Here is a 22,471-nt window from a genome sequence, read left to right on the forward strand (position 1 = left end):
CATTCATGTGACCGTATGCGCTCATCTTATACATTACATCTGCTATTAAGAATACACAACAGAGACAGGGAAGCCAGAGTATGGCTTGACGGCCATATATGGCAAATTGTAAAGACAACATGCTATAAAAGAAAAGGCCCACATTTAACCCACCACATAATAATAAGCTTGATTCTTCTTCTTCCTGCATTCTGCCACTAGAGGAAAATTGAAAAGGAAAAAGTTTCCCAATCTTTAAGAAAGCCGAAAGGAGGTGACATTTGAATTTGAAGATGGCACTTAGTATTCAGTTTTTCATACGACTGTATTATGATGTCGCGCCCAACGTGCACAAAATGATTGACAATTTCAAATATGTCACAAATGCATGTCACAAGGAGACAAGGTGGAGTTACAAGTGGCATGCTATACAGTGTTCCCTCGCTATAACACGGTTCACTTTTTGCGACCTTGCTGTTTTGCAGATTTTTTATTTATTTATTTATTTATTTATTACAGTAATGTACTGTACCTATTTTATAAAATGTATGAAGGTTTGGACATTGAGAATGTTTAAGCAAGAGAGAAATGTGAGAAAATGCAAATGCCTCAATGAAAAACGTGTATAAACTGTGGTGAGGGGTTTTAGAGCCTTAAAACATTTACAATAAATGTAAAACATAAAGCTAACTACTTTGCGGATTATATTTATTGCGGATATTTTTGGGAACCTAACGCCAGCGGAAAACACCATACTCAAAAAAACATTTGGCTCAAAATGAAATCATCAATTGTGCACGGTAAATTTGACTCTATTTAAAGTGGGACCAAATAAACTCAGTTTTAGAGTAATGCTTACTCTTGGAAGAGAGTAAAATAGAAAATTGGAGAGAAAAAAATACTACTCCCTGAGCCATGCAGCTTGTGTGTTAGTAAATCACTCTTGTCAGCTGGAATCTTCCCAACTCCAAGAGACCAAAATGATGTCTTTGGTGGTAGTGTAGCAGTCTCCCAAGCTGAAGGTCGTGAGTTTGTTCCTCAACCCTTGAGGGACATTTTTTTCAATTATTTATTTCACTCTCTTCCTAGTGTTAATCTTAGCCTACTCTAAAACTGAGTCTATGTAAATAGAGTCAAATTTGCTCTAAATAGTCAAATTTACTCTACAGAATTTACTGTGTGGGTCAATCTGACCGTTTTTTGTAGTAAACAATCAAAATGTCAACTTAAAATGTAGCTTTTTGACCCAAAATTGTTTTTTACCCACATGTTTTTTTTAGCGTATAATGTTTTGTATACGTTTTATTTATATATATATATATATATATATATATATATATATATATATATATATATATATATATATATATATATATATATATATATATATATATATATATATATATATATATATATATATATATATATATATATATATATATATATATATGTATATATAGATAGATAGATAGATAGATAGATAGATAGATAGATAGATAGATAGATATAGATTTTTTTTGGTTCTATTGATAATAACTTGATTATGTTACAGTATTTATTGGAATGACAGTTTTTCCTCTCTTAAGTTTATTGTCTTTTTTTAGATTTGTTTTGTTTATTTAACAGTTATTTTCTTTTATTAGTGCTTTATTATTTTATTGTATTCTAATTTAAATAAAAAGTAAGAATTATTGGATTGGTTTATTTGTATTAAATTTTTATTTTATTGTTTTTTGTTTATTTGTCGGAATAAGTTATTTACTGGAATTACTTTTCTTTCATTTTCTTTCATTTTCTGTCATTTTATTGCATTATTTATATTTGTGTTGTTTTATTAGTAATAGTTTGGAAGCATTTACACATTGACTTGTACATTTTATTATTATTATTATTATTTTATTTTGTTGTATTTTTTTAATATTTTTTTTTGTTTTATATCTATTTGTTATTATTGTTATTGTTATTTACTGGACTGACTTGTTGGTGGCATGCTAGTTCAGTGCTACTTTGTCATGTTCATATGGACAAATTCTGTTATTTAGTATTTTCAATGCCTGAAAGAAGGTAATAGTGGCATTTTTTTAAATCCCATTCCATCTACAAGTATTACAAAGTGGTTATTAACTTGGCAAAAACAAATCCAACCAAATGAGGGTCACCTGTGTGGCACATTTGCATTAACTTGAAATTATGAGGGTGACGCATTGGGACGAACTTTGTGAAAAATATGTGACGGGGCTAATTAAAGTTCATTTGTCATGCATGTGAGTCACCGTGGAATGCTTTGCACTCAGCTAACTTGGTTGCAGGCAGCTGATGTCAACCTTCCCCTCCACAAATGTCAAAGAAAATTAAAATGGGACAAACATGAATTTTTTTTTCCCCCCTTCAAATGTTATACAATCACCAGCACCATTTGACAAGAGCAAGACATTCCTCTCACACTTCCTCTGGAGGACAGTGAGGACAAACTACAGTAGCGCAGAGACGGATGACAAGGGCCTGATGGTGTCGCGGTCACAAAAGTGTTATGTTTGACTGCCAGAAAGCGACAGAAGAGAGTTGCATGAGGCAGAATACAGCATGGAAATCCATCCCGACCTGAATTCTCAGCTCCTTTTGCCAGCACTGTACACTCCTTCAGAGGAGATAGCAGCACTCACTATAGCATTTAGCATAACAAAAGAGGAGGAAATAAGGACGCAAGGGAAAAAAAACAAAATAAGTGAGGAATGGTGCATGTCAAGTACAGAGAGGAAGTTCTACATTCATGAATGTGTGTGTGTGTGGGGGGGGGGGGGGTGCATTAGTAATAAAGCCAGTGGGGGCTAGAAGCTGGCGCGCGAGCACAGTCAATGTGCTTTAATGGAGACGATGTGCTCATTTCGGTGCGGCATAAATGATAAATTATTCATTTGCTTCAACATCAGGCGGCCGCTGTTATTACCAGGCAGCGCTTGGCCATCATTTACACATGCAAATGAAATGACTTCCACTTTTAACAAACTGGTCCACCCCACGTATCAGCCAAACAGTACAGTTTGATTTTCATCATTTTATTGCATACATACTGAAAAGGAGGAGCTAGAGAGGTTGCATTGCGGCGTGGGCATGAATGGCCGACAATACTTCACAACTCATTGGGCAGCGCTTCACAGTGCAGATGGACAATGACCCGTAGTATACCACAAAAGCAACCAAAGAGTTTTTTTGATAGGCACTTAAGTGTCTTGTTATGCGATGTTATGTGTAATGTTATGCAATGGCCAAGTCAATCTTTGACATGAAGACAAAACTGAAGGGAAGATGCCCCCCAAAACAAGCTGGAATTTGCAGTAGGCAGAGTATCACCAGGGATGAAATCCTGCGTCTGGTGTTGCCTTTGCGTTTCCAACAGTATTAAGACATGGAAGTTAGATTTATGATTACTAATTGAATGTGTCCGATTACTTTTGGTGTGAAGATGAAAGCTGAAAGTCTGTATTTAAGGCACTTCTTGATCACTACATTTCAAATCCATTGTCCTGGTGTTCAGAGCCCAAAAACATGAGCATTGCGTTGTCCCAATGCAGACCTGACTGTAATTAGCAAAAACAAAAAAGCTGCTTTGAAAAAGAAAAGATCCAAAGAGGACAAAGAACACTTAACAAAACTCATTTTGCATTTCAAAAGTGGGAAGTGAAGTACGAGGGTAAAATTTCTTCTCAGTATGAATCACAACTTCATTTGGAATCACTAAATCATTTTGCAGGCGTGCTTGGGCGACTTCATACCAGCACAATATAATTGCAACTAAACAATTTTTTGAAATTATTGATCATTGAAATTGCAAATTCTAATGCGATTATTTTTCAAGGTCTTATGTATTTTTCAACAAACCGGAGAATGCACTTTATGATTTAGAAAATCTTGTTTCATAACCTCACAATATAATTGTGAATGCAATTAATTGTTCAGCTCTGATTAGGTCTGTAACAATTGAATATTTATAAAGCTGATTATTCTATCCATTATTAAATACATGATTGAAAAATCGGATACAATCTTATTTTGCATTAAAATGTATTACAAAACCGGTTTTCCTTTCCTATTTACTCAGCTTGTCAACAATCTGATTGGCTGGATCGGGATTGGACGATATTGAGCATTTTATGCAAAACTAGTGATCGGCTTGTAATGCTTTCATTTGCCCGATCAATCAATGTCACTGATAGGATCCGTGAATACTAAATGCTACATGCTAAATTCAATGTTTATCAGCGTTTTTTGAAGAATTTGATCTGTTATTATTTTTTTCCCATGCATTTCAATTGTCGTTAACTCTATGTGGGTTTTCGCTATTCGTGGCCAGTCCCTATCCAAGACAAATGGGTTGACTAAATATAAAAGATCAGTTATCATTTTGTTTTTAAACTCTTTGATTCCTGATCGGCCCAAAAAATCCTGATGTTGAAAATTATAATTGTTAATTTTAGTAATTTATAAGGTATTTTTTTATTTAAAATAAGGCTGACAGAGTATTTGGTCAAGTTCATAGTATATAAATAATTATAGTTAATTAATTTTATAATCTATTAGTTGTTGATTAATCGATTAATTTGGACACCTCTAGCTCTAATGATAATCCGTCATATTTTATAAATGTTGCATTTTGTTTTCTTGCTACCGATCAATACGAGCCAGTGAATCATCCTGTACTTCTGCAAGCAGGACCCGAAGGACTGTTGGATTTTCTGCATTTTTGCAACGGACCTTGAATCGAACTGTTCTGCTTGGTGGAAACCGAGCTCGCAGTTTCCGATACATAAAATGATCCTATGGAGCGCAACGCCGACAGAAGACAGTACGGTATTGATTTCTTCTGGCGTTGAAGACGTCTTGCGCAGTCTCCCATCGCCTCCACCGGCCGTCACATGAAACGCTGACGGCAGCCGCCTCCGTGTGCCTCCCCTTGCTCCAACAACCCCTATTTCTGCCCGTCTCCAGCGGAGGCGGTGCCAGGGCCAACGCCATTGGTATGCAGGCTTCGTCTCATCCAATGCAGAAGCCCAGAGAGGAAACATCCCAATCTGGATTTCCACGCTAACCAGAGTGTCGGTGGTGTTGCCGCTCTTATTAGTTCTGATGTTCTTCCTTTCTCTCCGTCTTTTGTCTCTTAAGCCCCCCGTCCCCACCCCCCCCCCCCAAGTCTGCCCCTGCTTTCGCCTAATTATTAACTGCTTGCGTGTGTGTGGGGGGGGGGGGGGGGAGGGGGGGGGCGTGTGTGTATGTGTGAGTGTGAGTGAGTGAGTGAGTGAGTGCAGTACACGACGACACAGGTGCGCGGCAAAAGACACAAGCAACGCATGTAATGACACCTGCGTGCAAAGAAGACGTTACACAACTGCACATAACCCCCAGCGAAGATGTTCACCCGACCAACCGCCCACCCCCCCACCCCCGACACACACACACATGCTGTGTCCTCTCCTCACAGCTCCACAGGGCTACACCACAAGACACATCTACTGCAGCAGCATTATGGGACTATTTTAAGGATGTTGGGTAAAAATATCAACCGGCTCTCGAGTCAAAGTACCGCATTCTCACGCTATGCTCAACGTGGCCCCCGATGAGGACTAATCAAGGCCGCTATTTGATGTATCAGCTTTTAAAGCACACCACAGGGTGGCACAACCCGAGCCTGCACGTGAAACAACTTTTTCCATTCAAATTGTTGTTTATTTGGGTGAGAATCCAACTAGTAATGAGCCAAATGTTATATAACCCGCCACTGTGTGACTTCTTCACAATTAGGTTCCACATTAATGAGGAGAGTAATTAAAATGCAAAGAAGCAAACGGGAGCAACGTGTCATTAAGAGTTCACCTTTCACCTGGTTGGAATAGGACATTTTTTATAGCGGTGCTACAAGCGCGACATATTAAACAGTCAAGGTAAGGTAATGCATGAATTATTTCCAGGTTCGTAAGAAATCACTCTTCATGCCACCTAAACAAAAACGCAGTAGCAACATCATGACCAACATTAAAGTTAGGAATGTTTTATACCAACTAATGATACTACTAGCAATTTTGATAAATAGAACCCCTCCCACCCCAAAAAAATAAAAACAAAACAAAACAATGACAGATATTTTGAAAGAAAAACCTATATGTATCCCAATATAGTATTTTTAGTAAAATTGCATGAAATGAATGGCAATTTGATATTCTTCTAATTTCTAGTTCCTGGTATCAGCCGCCGTTGTGTCTACTGATTCCTTGAAATAAGGTCGAGTATCGCCCATCCCTAATTAAAATACACAACATAAAATCCAAGTTCTTCATCCAAAACATACATTTATATTAGAAGTGTAATGTATAATTGCAAAATTGGTTTTGATTTAACCAAACCACAACATTACATAATAAAAAATTGCGTCCATGAATGGCATTGCAACCCATGTATCGAGAGAGGTATCAAATCGTCTTTTAATTTGGTACAAATTGGGTTTAAAGTAGTGATGACCCGAATATTTGGCCACCTAAAATATTCGGCCGAAAATGGCAAAAAAAGGGCATTTTCGGCATTCGGACAAAATAAAGCTAAAGCCCAAAAAATATGGCCAAAATAGGATGTTGTGGTGACGCAAGCAAAAGACCGCTGCAACCAAGCGTCTGTTTGAATTAAACACCAAACGCGGGGGGAGAATGTCCGCCTCGCTACTCGCTGGCATTTCACCGTGTGACTTTGTACCGGTCGGTCGCAACAGCTTCATTACGCACACCGGATCTATCATATACAGTGCTGCTCAAAAGCTTGTGAACCTCTTTCGGCAATTTGGACTTTCTAATTGTTTCAACCTGATTTTGTTGTTCAATCTGAACCATTACATTTTATATGAAATAACAGGTGTAGGTTTATCAATTTAATGCATTGTTCTTTTTTTTTATTTTTTTTTTTATTTTTTTAATTTTTTTTATCAATTGTTTAGTCAAAACACTGGTTAGCACGTCCGCCTCCCAGTGCAAAGGTTGTGAGATCAAGTCCGGGCTTCGGCCTTCCTGGGTGGAGTTTGCATGTTCTCCCCGTGCTTGCGTGGGTTTTCTCCGGGTACTCCGGTTTCCTCCCACATTCCAAAAACATGCATGGCAGGTGAATTGGACACTCCAAATTGTCCATAGGTGTGATTGTGAGTATGGTTGTTCGTCTCTGTGTGCCCTGCGATTGGCTGGCAACCAGTTCAGGGTGTACCCCGCCTACTGCCCGAAGCCAGCTGGGATAGGCTCCAGCAACCCCTGCGACCCTTGTGAGGACAAGCGGTACAGAAAATGGATGGATGGATGGATAGTCAAAACATAATTAATAAAGAGTTTTTGGTCAATTCATGTAGGTGCAAAAGCAAGTGAACCCTGAGCTGCATTGCTTAAAACAAGCAGTCAAGTAGGATCAGGTAGGACAACTAACAAGTTTACAATGAGAGGTTTAGCAAAGAAATTGTGCATCACTGACTAAAACAGAGACAAAACCACGTCACTTTAGTCTTACCCAGGTGAACCTATACAGGGCAGTCATGCTGAGAGGAAGAGAAATCTCAGGGGACCTCAGGAAGTGGGTAGTGACAGCACATCTGTCTGGGGAAAGCTATAGTCATCTAAAAATCATCATTCCGCTGTGAAGCAGATCATCTGCAACTAAAGAACACTGAAAATTACTACAATCCAGCCTAGAACTTGACGACCTTCTAAAAAATCATCAAGACCCACAAGACAAATGATAATTCAGGTGAAAGCCGGCCCTTGAGGACCGAGTTTGCCCATCACTGGCCTAGAGTGAAGCATGGGGGTCAGAATGTTAAATTCTGGGCTGGCTTTTCATCCTCAGGACCTGGACAACTCCACATAATTTAGGGAATTTTGAATTCAGAGGAATATTGTGAAATCCTGGATCATAACCTGAAGCCGTCCTTTTTTTAATTTACAGCCTGGTAGACGATGGATCATGTAACATGACAATAATCCAAAGCTTTCCAGCAATACAACCAAGGAATGTCTGAAGAACTAGAAGATTCATTTTCTGGATGTGCCCGGTTAAAATCCTGACTTAAATTCTTTCAAAATACTGTGGCGGGACCTGAAGAGGGCAGTTTAAGTTCTCATTGCAAAAGGAGGTGCAATGTCTGATTAAGGGAGAGTTTCACATACTTTTACACCTACAAAAACTTAAATCAACAACTTTTGTTCATGAATGAATGACAATATTATCATTCTTTTTGTTCAAGTCCATTATTTTCAATGTCAGCATTGTAGATTTGGGTATGACTAAACATTTAATAAGGTTATTTTAATATTTATACAAAAAATCTGACCATGCCTGCAGGGTTCACAAACGTTTGAACAGCACTGTATAAATACATTCCAGTGAAATTAGGCAATCTTCCGCGGCACACCTGATGATTTTTCATGGCACAGTTGTTAGATGAACAATTTATTATGGAATAACAGACAACCAATCCGTGCTTGCTGCTTACCTGTGTTGCCACGGCGACCCTCCCACCAAATATAATTTCCACCAGAAAGGAAACAATTTGCAACTGCCTATGACTCCTCTTGACCTGTCGTCCATCTACTGCCACTCCATTTGTTTCCTTTCGCCAACTCTCAAACACAAACACACCTTGTGGCCACTTCATTAGGTACACCAGCAGGGGCCAATGTGCTCTCTCATACGAGAGAGCGAGAGAGTGTTTCTTGCATACTACCTTGTCTTCTCTTGTTCCTTTTCCACCTCATTTGCCATCACCGCCTGCCCGGACTCGTTCATTTGCAGCTACAACCAAAGGAAATGGGACATTGGGCTCCTCCACCAGCCGTTTTCTGTACTCATGATGTCAGCGTGCGAGTGTGTGTGCAGAGACGGCAAATCTATAGAAGACCATTTCATGCCTGTTTGTGGAAGTGTGTGTGGCACTCAGCTCCAATTATTTCATTAGCCACTGACGGATTTCTCCTCCTTCCTCCAACCCTCCCACATGCATGTTCACACACACACACGCACGCACACCCCCGCATACACACACACACACACACACACAAGATGCCAGCTCAGCAACCAGTCAAAGTCCATCAATTAGGGAGGCAATTTGCGCAAAAAGAGTGCTTCTACCTGGGCCAACAAGCAAGCGGGTGGGCGGTTACGCTCCGTTAACCATCCGGCACAGTTGCTTCTCAACTTGTGATGTCAGCGTAGCACACTTGAATAACTGCCAAGTGTGACAACCCAATGACAGCCCATTTTATGTGGACGCCTTGCGACAAAGGAAGTTGACAGACTTGGCACCTCATGTCACAATTTTGCCATTATTCTCACATTTGAACATAATTAAAGTTGCTGTTAGACCTTTTCAAAATAATCAATGAAAAGATGATTGCATTGTTCTTGATACTAACAGTAGGGCTCAACCGATTAATCGGTCGCCGATTATAATCGGCCGATTATTGCCCTTCAAACATCAAAACAAATCGGCCAATTGGGCTTATTATTTTCCCCTTAAAACTTTATAAACTTTATCGAAGAAAACCGAAGTTTCCAATGCTGTGAAAGTACCCTGAATGCACCATTTTGCTCGCGTAGCATTAGCAACTAGCAAGTGTGTAGCGTATGTTATTCTGATTATTATGTTGTCCTCCAAGCATCCTTTAAGCTGTTTAATGACACCGCAGTTGGAGTTAACTGTAAAACTAAACACACGACAATAAGAATAACATCCACTGTATATTTCTATGTTTCGTTTTTAAAATGTCGCTAACCTAGCGCTGCTAAAAGCGAAGGGGGGATCCTATTTAAATGCGAACCGGAAGTTTGCATCGACTTCGGGACGGTTTTTCCTTCAAATAATGAATATTCATACAGAAATGCTGTGGGAACACATACAAACATGTAAGATGGTAAGATAACACTACACAAAGGCACAAATTCTTCCCAATGTGTGAAAAAGGAGTTATTTAAATATAATTCACAACTTTCTACTGTGTACGCCATGGATGCACGGCACCACACTGCCTCGAAGAGGCCAAAACGCACGGTAACAGTCAGTATTTGTTTTCTTACAGTTTTTTCAGTTGCTATTATTTTAGTTTGCTTTATTCTTATTTAACTTTCTTATTGTTTTATTTTGTCATTTTCCTTTCAAGTTATATTTAAGATAAGATAAGAAGAACCTTTGTTTATCCCACGGTGGAGAATTTCACAGCGTTACCAGCAGCAATACACATCATCACACATCATATATAAATAATACGTATCACAAAAAATACTTAGGTAGCCTATAGTTAAATCAAAACTGAGAAACGCAGTAGTGCAAATAGATGGCATCATCATCACATTTGTTAATTTTTTTATTTAAACATTACATCACACCACAGCAATGGTCTACCGAGAGTACAGCTGATTGTAAAGTCGAACAACAGCGGATAGGAATGACCTTCGCTACCTTTCCTTGTTGCAGCGTGGGTGAAGAAGCCTAGCACTATGGTTGGTCTCCATGGCTTCAACAGTCCCGCAAGGGGGTGGGAGGCGTTACCCTAGATTGATGACAGCTTTGTTACCATTCTCCTGTTGCCTACCACCTCTACCGTCTCGAGACTGGAGCCCAGAACACAGTCCGCCTTCTTCACCAATTTGTTGAGTCTCTTCCTCTACGCAGTTGAGATGCTGCTGCTCCAGCAGACCACACCGTAAAATAAGACTGATGCCACCACAGAGTCACTCCTTAATAAGTCCTTCCGCACCCCAAAGGACCGCAGTCTACGTAGCAGGTGTAGTCTACTCAGTCCCTTTTTGTACAGAGCCAAAGTGTTGTCAGTCCAGTCCAGGTTCCTACTAAGGTGAACACCCAAGTACTTGTAAAAGTCCACTATCTCAATTTCTATTCCCTGGATGCTCACCGGAAGGGGGTAGGTAAAATTACCTTTAGTAAGGCGAAAATTTCACTACCAGCTCCTTAGTTTTTCCTGCATTAATCCGGAGGCGATTTTCCTCACACCAGGCCACAAAGTTCTTGTTCAGTTCTCGGTACTCTGTCACATCTCCATTGTTGATGAGACCAACGATAGCAGAGTCGTCCGGGAACTATGATATTATTATTTTAAGGATTCAAAGACTTTTCACAAAATTCAAGGATGCAAACATCCAAGGATTTTTTTGTAGTCTTAACACACATGTTCACATGACACGGCACGAAATACAATCCCCTAGGTCCCAGGTTAGCCCAGTAAGTCCCAAGACTTATGAAAATAACACTAGATAAAAATATGCAAAGGAAAAGGTTAATGCTTTACAGCAGTTCTAAAGTAAAAAAAAAAAAGAAAAGATTTTATTGTTGACACATAAATCTATACAATAACCTTGTATACTTTGTGAAATTTGTTGATAAGGTCATACTATGGACATGTCATTCAAAGCAAAGGTCTGTGCGTAAGTGACACCCATTGAAAAGGAATTGGGTGGAGGGGGGAGATAATTTTATGCATTAAATAAATATTTTTAAATAATTGGGAAATTAATCAGTAATCTGCATTTCTTTGTGCCAAAAATCTGTATCGGCCACAGCCTCAGAAAATGCATATCGGTCAGGCCCTAATTAACACTACTGGTTTATCTTGGTTCTTAACCTGGGTTCGATCGAACCCCAGGGGATTGTTGAATGAATCTCAGCGGAGCCTCTGCTGTTTTCATTGCATCTGCTGCTTGTGAGTTCTATCTGGTCTATCTAGAAATATAGACAAATGTACAAATGTCCATCCCTAACCTCTCATTCACTATATTATCCCGCACTTCCTCATCGCACATCACGTGATCACCGTACATGTTATGACGCAAAGGCGCATAAATCTCTGACTATTTATTGTGAATAAAATGTTTTAAAACTGTATTTTTTCCTTTGTTGCACATATTTTCAACTAAAACTAATTTATTATTTCCGTATTATATAGTTAATGTTTCACTTTGATTCTCGCGTCACGTAGTTGAGTGACCATTGATGTTCAGTACTGTATTTTTTTTTCTTTTGGGGGGGGGAGGACATTCGGACACCCCTACAAAATATCGTGAGCACATTTGGACACAGCCACAGTAGAGTTGAGTTGAGCGATGGAAGTCAGCGTCCTAACTGCATAATTTGCAATGTCAAGTTGAGCAATCCTAGTCCAGCACAACTACCGTAGCTATCTCGCAAAACCAAAGGAAGGCTTCCTTAAGCTGCATGGAAAAGCGGAATACAAGAACACAACGCTTTCTGAGGCTCTCGCTCTTCATTTTGTTCACCAGTAAACCCTATACCTATGTCTTGAATTGGGGGGGTTGATAATCACATTTTATTTTCCAAGAAAGAAGGGTTCAGTGAATGTGCATAGGAAACTGGTGGGGTTCAATATCTTCAACAAGGTTAAGAACCGTAATGGTAGACCACCATGGTGTTCACTCCACATGGTTTTCATTGGAATCGGTTTTTGATCACGTGTGTCTATTGTTGATATGGTTGCTGACGCATGTTTTTGTCAATCATTGAAGAAAACGTCTCACTATTATAAGCGTACATACAATATGTGCTTTCCACATGGAAACGCACACGCGTCGCTCACTGTCACAGTCTGTTTGATCGTCGGTAATTTTGCAACACACTGATGCAAACAAACGTGCAAGGCAAGCAGTTCCGCTGTGGACGTCGACGCTCAATTAACATGCATGAGGTGTTGTCAGGCCTCGACTTGGATGTGTGATTGAAGTGTATGCAAAGTCACAGTGTACAGTAGCACCCCAAAGGCCCTTTGTACAACATTTGATCTAAGCAAGTATTTTCCCTTTCCCCAAATCCCGCAAGCCTGTTTTTCTTTCAACTCATTGGATGTGGTATTATCGTCTAGCTTAGGTGGCGCCGCACCAGGTATAATTTCTTGTCTGTTCAGCAAGGCAAATGTGCCACGCCGGCATATTTCCTTTGCTGAATACATGTGATTATTAAAATCAAATGATTTTTTTTTTACCCTGCCGTCCCTACTTTTCGTGCATGCTTCAATCACTCTATCTAAAATCATCGGCTTCATAGCCTTATTGTGAATTTCTGGGTGATAATAAGCGCTGAAATATGGAAGGAGAAGCAGCAGACGTGTCGATGCAGAGTTGGCAAAGCAAGTTTGCTGATTTCACATCAATGCATAGCAAACAGAAAAATAGTGCATTACTTCTCAGATGATGAGAAAACTCTGAGAGGCCCAAGCTGTTTATAGCTGTCATAAATTTGTGTGTTTACAGTATATAATGCATGCATTACTTCTAAGTGAGGAACCGGACTTTTTTCTACCACAGTAAAGACGATGCCGCAAAAGAAGGAAGCTTTTTGTATTCATGAGTTTGCTTTAAATAGTCCCTGCAGGTACAATAATGAAGTCCGTCTGCCCCGTGTGGAACGGACCGCCATGATGATGAAGAAACAACATCCCCAGCTGTTTTTCATCCTTTGTCCAACCGCAAAATAAAAGGAAAACACATTGTACACAACAATTAACTACAAGTTGAGAGGCTAGTTCCTTCACACTAGTTGCTATAGTTACTAATAATGGCATTTGGATGGCACGAGTATTAATTTAAGACTAGGTTCACTGTTGTAATTGAAGTTCATCATACTTATCATATTTAGTACCATAAGGGGAAACATAATAGGAACACTTCTCAGTATGAAGCAGTGCAGTTCTACAAACACAATCGACATTTCAAAACTAATAGCTCTCATTAAAAAAGCTAATGTGCATCAGATCTCCTTGGATTAGACACCATAGCTGTACCTATTCAAGTGTCCTGTGGGTGCCTGGCTGTTAACTAATGCTATTATGAGTTATAAGGAAATTTCATTTACCATAAATGCATAAATCTAAGCAAAACAGCAACAAAATGCTTTTTATTGGTCCCTTTCCATGGATTTAAAAAAACATGCTGTACATAAAAGGGTTTGGTTAATTAGTTTAGGAGAACCTACAAAAATACAAGCATACAAGAAGAGAGAGTATTTGAATATTTGTTGTTTCCGTGCAACGGCATGTTGCAGCACTGTGTTTTAGATAGAGATGTGCTCAAAAATCGATACGGGAATATATCCTTGCAGGCCTCTTACAATACACATATTGATATGGAAGCGTCAGAATCAATATTAATTGATACATTTCCCAGCATGTCTCTGCAAGCTGCTCGCACACAAGGCACAGCGCTGGCGGTAAACAGGAAGCACTGCTAACATTAGAAGAATTCAATGTTTTAGCCATCCAGCATAATTAAATATCATTTGGGTATATATAAGACCGTTTTCATAAAAACAGGTGTACAGTAACGTAAAATATTTATTGGGGTATGCTCATATCGCAATACGAATTATACGTATACGTATATGTACATATACGTACAATATCATGAGGTTGTTGGCCATAGCCAGCCCTAGTTTTAGATCACAGGTCTGCCTTTTAATACACTTGATGAGACAAACACGCACATGTAGTTATTGCGCAACATGATTGATTCCATTTGAACATTCTGTCAATGATAAGCTGCGCTGGTGCGGACAAATGAATTGCGCATCGCATGACTAAAAGGCATGTCACCACCTTTCCCTTCGCTCTATGTGCTGGCATTAGACAATAAATGAATCCCCCGCCTTCTTATGACCCATCATGTTATAGCTTGTCCTTTACACTGAGATAAATCCATTTTCTATCGCCGAGATAGCAATTGGAAACCCGCGAGCAATTTATTAAAGGGTGCAACAAGCTAAGGGGATGTGTCGTGGCGTCGCTTTTCTCTATTTAGTGATTTTCATTACTTGCCAATCGGTTCTAATTCATTTTCTATTGGTGCACAAGAACTGAATAACTCGCAACAAAAGGCAGGAATGAAGGCTGGGAGGTCTTGTTTAGCAGCAAGATATCCCCAGAAAGAAAATAATGATCTTTATGAAATTTCTTTAGACACAATCTGACAGGCGAGACAAAGCAAGTGGCTCGGCTTGTTTGAATCGATGAAGCTTCCATTGGTTTTCTAAGAAAAACATGCAATCTCTCTCTGCGGCGCACCGCAGCATCGGTAATATTACGAGTCTTTTGAGGCCAAGGTGAGCTCATGCGCTATCACCAAGCTAATGTCAGATTAAACCCAGATTTCTGTCAGATGGAAATGTTCCAACATAGCCAATCCATAAAGCATGACCGAGCTTGTTATCACTGACGACACATTTACGGCACAGGGGCCTCGGGGACTGAACCTTTCTGAGGACCCCCCCCCCAAAAAAAAAGCCTTGTTTCTAAATCCATTCAAATGACTGCGGACTCAAAGACGATCAAACTTCTTAAGTAGCTATTGATTAGCGAGATGAACAGAGACATGGCGATTGATCGACCGCAGGGTAGACCTCATCGTTACCTTTGGCACGGCAGGAAAGTGCAAATTGAAAGCGCAGAAGGGTAAGCACACTTCTCACCCCGTCATTTTCTCGAGAAGGCGTGGATGGAACACACTACAGCACCGCAAAATCGATAGTCTGGAGAGTTAGCGCATGAATAAAACTGACAGAGGGTTCATCTCGGTGCCCTTTAATCAGCACTTTGAGCTTATACATCTGGATAAATACACACAGGACTTTGGTGGGATTGCCTGATGAGTGGACGACTGGACGTGGTGATGGACGTGCTGCCGCTGTTGCAAGAATGCACCGAGGAGAGGAAAGTGCTGATCGGAGAGGATCTTTGTCTTGCTTGTTGACAAGCAGATGGACAAATGGCTCAACTAGTCTCTAACCTCTAAAACTGCTGGCCCAACTTCTCCTCTTACTCTGTGTGTGCATATCATCCCGCAGCTTGCTCCCCTACCCCATTCACAATCTATATTGCCTGCACTGACCACAGCCCATTGGTTGCCTACTGAGCCTTTAATTAAGAATACAACTGTAGTTATTAAAATCACTCCATGGAATTCCTAACATCCTCAATGCAAATGGAAGTTGTAAGCAATCCAGCGCTACCAAATGATCTGTATTACAAAAGGGTTGTAAGTAATTGAGTGATTCAAAGTAAAGGAGTAATTTCAGTCCAGATTGGTTAGACCGTTGGGATTTGCACACGATACTTCATGGGTGGAAGGGCGGGAATGAAGTGTGCAAGGTCGACGTCTTCTTCCTGACATCGGGGCTCACGCAGGCCCGATGAGTCAAAACTGGCTCCTCACAGCTGACTTTTTATTAGCGCCAAACGCACCCTCCCCTCACGTCATCTTTTATTGTCCCGCCGTGCTGCCAAAACACAATCAATAGGACTTTAGGAAAACAGGGTGCAATACTGCACACTTTTTACTGTCCCACAATCAATACGGCCAGTGAAATACAGACCCATGAGACACACGACACAAGGAGGTCATTTGAAGGTTTGATTACCTTGAAAACACCGCCACAGGTCTCTGCCGTGACTCGGATTGATGAATCGAATCACATTCATTAACAAACACTTTAAGTAATGAATCAATTAAGTGATTGATTTGCGTGTTTTGCCCTTATAGATTACAGCTGATACCGCGCATTAGAGATCACTGATGCTCGGTTGAAATGGGCCAGGCAAAGCCTCGCTCGCTGACGTTGTGACGGAGTCGACATCGCGGGAGATTTGTCGAGGCCTCCACCATGCTTTTGTATGCCAAAGGAGTATGACTGCGCCATTAAATACAAGCGCATTATCTTTCTGTCTCTGGAGCCTGCGAATGTGCTTCAAGGCTGAGATCTCTGAAATCCCCTTTTTTTTCTTTAGATGAATAATAAATGCCTAAAAAGGGAACAACGACTTAATGACTGACGCTGCTGCTGCTCAAACATCTTTGAGTCGGAATGCCGCAGTTTGCTCTTGACTGCAATTGAGTACTTTTATCGTCCTCGTGCATTGAAGGTAAGTAATCAACACTGTTGTTGATTGAGATTCACTGACAGACTGAATTGTTATGAAATCTGTCATTGCAACTTCAAATGGACAGTAGATACTGGAGTATCACTTTCAGCATAACAACTGTCAAAAGTGACACGACCTGAAAATCTACGACTACTCACTGGGAGGAAAATGGCAGAACTGTTAGGAAAAGCGCAAACAGTGAGAGAGTTGTCCTACGTTCTGTCGTACACTTGATAGAGAAATGATATTCGAAGAAAACTGCAGTTCAGTTCTGACCCACGCTAATGTGTTCTGGCACACAAGCTTGCAAATTCAAAACTCCACACAAAGTCCCCGCCCCCATCTGCTTTCAGGACCCTGATTGGTCTGCTAGCCTTTCTCCGTGTCGTCTTTCAAAGATTTCATGTTGAGTCAAAATAAGACACCCTTCACTCACTGGGTTTAATGCAGAGAATCCCCAGCAAACCTGCTCCAGACTACTTCTCAGCTCCGTTTTAGTAAAGCCCCAAAGCAGCTCCACACTTCAAAACGAGGCATTTTTGTAAAAATGGTGTCTGCTCCAATGAGAAGTTGAATGCGAGTTCAGCCACACATCATTTCTCCTTCAATCATAAAGTATTTCCCGCCACTCCACGTCTTGCACCTGCTCCAGTAGCAAAGAGGCTCACAGTCTGCCTGACACGTGCAGTTATTGATCCTAAAAACCACAAGGTTAGGTGTAATGGTCCACAGCGACAAGAGAGATGTGTATTCATACACTGCGGCTGACACCAGGCAACCCGCATCAGTTTTGATTTAGCACATAAGGAGAGAAGCACAGGCCTGTGAATTCTCCTGGAAAAAAAAACAAGGTGGAAAAAAATGAATGGGAGTGACTGTGTGGTGTGGCAGTTCTGCTCAGAGCCTCCGGCACATTTGGGTCAAACAGTGTCAAAGGCTTTGTGTCGCGCACGTAAATATGCCTCCTGGAAGAAAGGGAGGGTTTCAAGAAGATAGTTGAGTCAAGGACATGTTTACAGTAATGATGTGACATGAAGTGTTAAGGTGAGAGGTGGGAACTTCTGTTGAAATGTCGGCCTGTCATTGACGGATGGCACCTTACGGCGAGTGCTTCTGCATTTTTGGCGACTGCACTATGACACGAAGCCTTGAAAAAATACATGGACTGAGAAGGACCATCTGTACTGACCCGGATCAATGGATGAAAACCAGTGGACGTCGATGTTGGGTTGTTTTCACAACCCAACTCGCTGGGTAGCTGTGGATGTTGAGTAGATTGCTTTCATTTTACCCAATGTTGGGTTAATTATTTTTGAACAAGCAGATTGGACTGAAAATGGAATTTGGGATTTGGGAATTTGGGCAGGCTGAAGATCTTAAGATGGCCAAAATTGAAATGACTATTATTTCTAACCACAGCCATACTGGTAGCTTTTTTAGTTTTGAGCTGTTGTTCGATCAAAAACTTATTCCAACTTGCTGGGTCAAATCCTCAACCCAATGCGTTAACCCAGCATTGTCTCGGTCCCTTTCGGACCCAATGCTGGTTACTTTTGACACAGCAGTTTTAAGAGTACACTTGATAGGAGGGCTAAATAACTTGACTGTAAAAGGTATTTGCCATTTAAAGAGGTACGTCTGGCGCTTAATAACCTCAATTTTAAAAGCTATACTTTTTTAAAAAGTTTTTTTCTGTTTCATACTCACATTATTCTGAGCTAGGGACTTTACTTCCTTACTTGATCCCATGTCTAGATTAATCAGACATTTCTCATGGCAGGCCCGCTATTGCCTTGTGACAAAGAACACACCACTGAGAAGCTAAATTACATTAGCTCCGTTGCTTGAATTATTAAAGTGGACAATGTGAGAGGCTCATGACTCGTACGCTCATCGCAATTCCCGATGCAGATCCCTCCTCGCCAGATCTGAAGCTAGCAGAGTCTCATGTCTAAAAATATGGGCGTGTTGAACATGGTGTCAACAAATATACAGATGGCCAATCTGTGACATGCTAGGGAGGCTAAAAACAAGTCCGTCTTTCACTAAATTAGATTTCAGGGCAGCCCTTCTGTTTTTTCCATGTCCATGGGCATTTTGGACCATTCCCCAAATGCCCTCCTTTGAATTCCCGCCTCTCAGTTAGTTCTACGAGGCCTTGCTTTTGACCTTGTTCATTCTTTAAGCCGTGAGGACAGCACTACGCAAGCAAGCAAGCGTTAAGCTATACCGTGCAACAACATAGTTACAAGCTATTCAATGTCAAGCTTGAAAATAAAGCAGAATATCTCACACAACATGACAGCACTGAAGGTCAAAATATAAAGTCAACATTGCTGATGAGTCTAAGGATGCTTCCTCACATTACAGTAGCCTGGAGCGACGGGTTTGTCATACTCTGAGGTGGCCACATGATGCTCTTTTGACCCGAAGCATGTCACAATACATTAATACGTCCAAAGGGAGGTTTTGGAGGCATGTGCCAGCACAAAATCCTCCATTTTGTCTTCCATTTTGGCTCAAGTATGAGGTTGGATGGTCTCCAACCACGCAGTAGTCATAGAGGCTCCAGACCAACTGGAGAGAGTCTGATCTGAATATATGCTCTGAGACGAGAGCATGCTAAAGCCGTTCCACGCCACTTGGTCAACACCGACCGGCATGCTAGAAAGTCTCTGTTTGCCCCGAACTCTTCAATTGGGAATATGAACTGCTTTATATTTGCTGCCAAGTTCATCAAGTACAGCGAGCATTTGACTTTCATCAGAAGAAGGAGCTTTAAATGTACACCCATCCTTGAGAGATTAGTCGGCTTTGCACCACACAGGCCTTTCATTTTGCGGCCGTCACATTAAAACAGGAGCAATACAAATAATGAAATCGATCAAATCCTATCAATCCAATATCAGCCAAAAGAGCTGATCGACAGTGCAGCATGTCTGCGGGCTGTGTCACCCATGCACCATGGATGTGATGAGGGTGATGATGGGTTTTTAAAACAGCTGGGAGGAAGAGGAGGGGTGCGAATGATGATGATGGCGATGATCTTAATTGCAATTCAGCCTTGTTGGCGTATCAGAAGGGCAGACAGCAGAAGGTAACATTAGCGTGCCTTGACCTGCATGTTACCTTAAAGCTAGACTCTAGTGCCATCTATTGAGAAGGCTTAAAACAAAGCGTACATGTGTGGCTGTTTAATTGCTTCTTTTTATGCCTATGTTGGAGCGTATTCATTATTCTGCTTTATCATCATGCGTTTGATTTAAAAAATAAAATAAAAAATGCTGAGTTTGTGAGCCTCGGACGATGTGATTTTGTTTGCTGCCGTCCCAACGCCCACGGACACTTTAGTGGCAACTTCACGGCAGCGTGGAGATGGCGCACAAGCGTGGAGGTCGCGGGATTACCTTCTTTGAGCAGACGAGATTGGATGAGGAAAATAAGGAAGCAGCAGATCGCGGCTCCGGTCAGTGCCCAAGCAACTCGGAGCAGCTGCATCTTGGCGGAGGGGACGTCGGTGGCGGCGGAGCGCGGGGATGGAGGTGCAGGACAAGAGATTGGGAGGGGGGTTCCAAACTCAGAAAATCACACTGTCTTGTAATGCACCATGCATCATGTGTTTAAAAACAAATCAATCCAAAGCGTTAGTCCTAGTGGAGCGGTTAAAAGCAACACATACGCGCGTAGGCTTCAGTGCGTCACAGCGACTCCAAAACGGGCTGAATGCCCATCGTCTTTCACTTCTTCGCCACCTCTCGCTCTTCCTCCGAGGCTGTTCTGATGGGCTCCACGGGAGGGTGTCCGTCGAGTCTGCCTTTGTCGGCGTCGATGCGCGTTTTACGCGAGCGCACGGTTCTCCGAGGCGCGCAGGAGATGCCCACGGCCGCCGCTCTCCACTGCATGTTAGGCGCGCGTCACCGCCACCACCGCCACCGCTCAGGCTGAGGCGAACACTAGCCACCAAGTCCCCCTTGCAGCCTCATTCCCTCTCCTCCTCCTCCTCCTCCTCCTCCTCCTCCTCCTCCACCGATTCTCTCCCCCCTCTCTCTCCCTTTCTCTCTCTCCTCTCTGTCTTTCTCTTTCTCTCTCTCTCTCTCTCTTTCTCTCTCTCTCTCCTCACAATGCTGCCATTACATCTTTCCTTCCTCCAACCCTCCCTCTCTCCTCCTCGTCTTCCTCCAACCCTCTCAGGCAGTCCAATGCGACTTATTTAAGCGCAATAAGTATGCCTGTCAGATGCATCTCCTCAATAATCACCATGCTTGATAAATACTTGGGCAATCACAAGAGTGGCTGGCTTATGTGACAGCTTTTCCCCCACAGTAAAGACTTCCAAAATGCTAATGTATTCACCGAATATCAGTGCAATATGCATAGAACTCTATCATAGAGTACAAACGTGCAATACTGTGCTGTGATTATTGCTGTTTTATTTACACTATGTCACTTAGCATTTTTGCAATAGTACGCTCTCACTTGACACATACATACTTTTTCATATCCTTAGTCGTATTTACGTATTACTATTTTTGCACATTTATTTCATTACCGATGCAGTAAATATGTGCAGTAGTCACTTTTATTCTACTCCACTCACATTTTGTGGTACCACAACCCAATCCGCAGTTTTATTAACGTTCCATTCGACCATATAGTACCAAACAATGGTATAGCAAAAGGATCAGAGCTCTCAGTTGTAAATACACTGTGTGTTTTTGTATGCACAAATGATCATTTGTTACACTCTTAAAACTGCTGAGTTAAAAGGAACCTCAAGTGGGTGAAATAGCGCTGGGTCCAACAGGGGCCAAGCCAATGGTAGGTTATTTACACCTCGCACAATGGATTCAAGAATTGACCCAGCACGCTAACCAAGACTTTTCCAGTAATCACACAATCAAAACACAGTAATTAATCCAACCTTGAGTAAAACAAGCCAGCATTATTTAGTGTGTACAAATAGGACACAAATTCTATCAATTACTTTTTTTTTTTAAGGAATCCAAACTGATTTACAGTATTACAACAACACCATTGCACCACTCAAAACTCATTATTGGGCTCCAGGGTTATTGTTTGCCCTTCTCTAGGATTAGAATGCAATACAGATGATCATATATTATATATATATATATTATTATGATTCAATGTAGTCCGGTTCTTACTATTAAAACTCTGGTGGTTGATATCATTCACCAAGCAATGGAGAGTTTTGCATATTATTAACGGCAGTTGTGAATGCTGCTACCAAAATGACTTTGGTTAGAGTACCAAGCAGATAACTAGGGTAGTGTGGAGCCCAACGCCATGTCTTTATCTAGTCTTGTTATTTTTACCTTACAAATGGGATACAAATTATCAAGATTTTTTTCAGGCATCCATTAAATACACTATTTAACTCCTTAGTTGAGTTATTATGCCTTTTCCAGGACCAATGCTGACATGTTAAAGCTACAATGAGACACTGTTTTTATATCAGAATCCAGGCTTTAAAACATAATTTACTTCATCTTCACAATGGCGAAGCTTCTGAGCACAGG

At 41.1% G+C, this 22,471-nt stretch overlaps 1 protein-coding gene across 2 annotated transcripts in view; it reads right to left on the reverse strand.

The window, feature by feature from the left end:
* tafa5a (TAFA chemokine like family member 5a) overlaps positions 1–22,471 on the reverse strand; it is a 144,996-nt gene that overhangs the window by 72,320 nt on the left and 50,205 nt on the right. Inside the window, exon 1 of one of the 2 annotated variants that reach the window (XM_086060191.1) lies at positions 20,339–20,935. The exons of the other annotated variant lie outside the window; for it this stretch is intronic. Coding sequence (XP_085916317.1) covers positions 20,339–20,429 — 91 coding nt within the window. The 5' untranslated portion in view covers positions 20,430–20,935. Of the gene's footprint in view, positions 1–20,338; positions 20,936–22,471 lie in introns of those variants that run through there. 2 annotated transcript variants of the gene reach the window in all.

This window comes from Leptonotus elevatus, chromosome 17 (assembly GCF_054856555.1).
Source record: "Leptonotus elevatus isolate MCC_2025b chromosome 17, RoL_Lele_1.0, whole genome shotgun sequence".
Lineage (NCBI taxonomy): Eukaryota > Metazoa > Chordata > Actinopteri > Syngnathiformes > Syngnathidae > Leptonotus > Leptonotus elevatus.